General features: G+C 33.2%; 1 protein-coding gene across 1 annotated transcript; it reads left to right on the plus strand.

Moving 5' to 3' along the window:
* The first annotated feature begins 372 nt into the window (after positions 1-372).
* On the plus strand, positions 373-744 carry LOC140809129 (cysteine proteinase inhibitor 1-like). Its single transcript, XM_073166619.1, has one exon. It carries the CDS (start codon positions 373-375, stop codon positions 742-744), a length of 372 nt encoding a protein of 123 aa, XP_073022720.1.
* Positions 745-1,488: the final 744 nt, after the last annotated feature.

Consider the following 1,488-nt stretch of genomic DNA (forward strand, 5'->3'; position numbering starts at 1 on the left):
GTCCAATATTTATCGTTAAAATTTTAAGTTGTTTTAATAATCATTTTGACCCGGTTTAAGATCCAATTTTATTTATCAAATAGTTATCCATAAAATTGGATCTTAAACCGGATCAAAATGATTATTAAAACAACTTAAAATTTTAACGATAAATATTGGACTATTAATCTATCCTTATTTAATCCACTAAACCAAACACACCTGGAGTTAAAAACAGGCAACTAACCAAAAGCTGAGGGCAAATATGTCAAATGACACAATTGCAAAGTTGTTGCAGTGCTATATAAATCACACAGCATCACTGCCTATTTCCACACAAAGAAGAAAGAAACTAAAACAAAGCATTCTTCACAGCAAAAAATAAAAATAAAAATGCAACTGAAATCTTGCCCTCTTCTCTCAGCGATCCTCTTGATATTGGTGGCATCATTTCATTACCAAGCCTTGGCCATTTCGCCTAGTGTCATCGTTGGCAACTGGCAGCCGATTCCGAACGTAAATGTTCTAAAAGTGTTGGAAATCGCTAGATTCGCGGTGTCGGAGCACAACAAGAAGGCTAACGCGCAGTTGGAGTTTGTAAAGGTGGTGAAGGGTGAAACCCAAGTAGTCGAAGGTACGAATTACAGATTGGTCATCATCGCGAATGATAAGGCTGCCGGCAATGCGCCGGGAAATTACGAGGCCGTGGTCTGGGACATGCCTTGGAAGCATTTCAGGGAACTAAGCTCTTTTGTGAAAGTTTAAGGATGATATCATATATGTAACGCTAGCGTCCTAAATAAAAAAGTCTTTGTCTCTGATATGAAAAAATAATTTTGGACATAAATTGAGATCTCCTTCATTGAATTTTGGGATGTTAAATTATTATAGGTTTTAGAAATACTAAATAAGCTCTTCGAAAAAATAACTTTGAGTGATCCAACTTTTTTAAAACCACATATAAGCTATTAGAGTAGGTCTCATGTGAGATCGTCTCACGGATCACAATCTGTGAGACGGGTCAACCCTACTCATATTCACAATAAAAAGTAATACTCTTAGCATAAAAAGTAATACTTTTTCATTGATTATCCAAATAAAGATCAGTCTCACAAAATACGACCCGTGAGACCGTCTCGCACAAGTTTTTGCCAAGCTATTAAACAACATATTTTAACATCTTATAATGTCTTTTATATTTTTTTAGCAAACATCTTTTCTAGCTCATGAACTCCCAAAAAGTTTGTAATCTTTTCGAAGATCTACCTTTCATTTGTATTGAGATAACTATGAAAGTGGACCATGTTAAATTGTAATAAAATCATTTTTGAGTCTAAACTATTTTACACAGACTATTGTTTAATAAAAAAAAACAAAGATAACGTATTAAAAAGAATTTTGACAACATAGATGACCGAAATCGCAAATAAGTAAATATATAAAATATAAAATGCATTTTTTTTATTCTTAGCATGAAATGTAATATTTTTTATGGATGACCCAAATAAG

This window comes from Primulina eburnea, chromosome 13 (assembly GCF_022965805.1).
Source record: "Primulina eburnea isolate SZY01 chromosome 13, ASM2296580v1, whole genome shotgun sequence".
In the NCBI taxonomy this organism is placed as follows: Eukaryota; Viridiplantae; Streptophyta; class Magnoliopsida; order Lamiales; family Gesneriaceae; genus Primulina; species Primulina eburnea.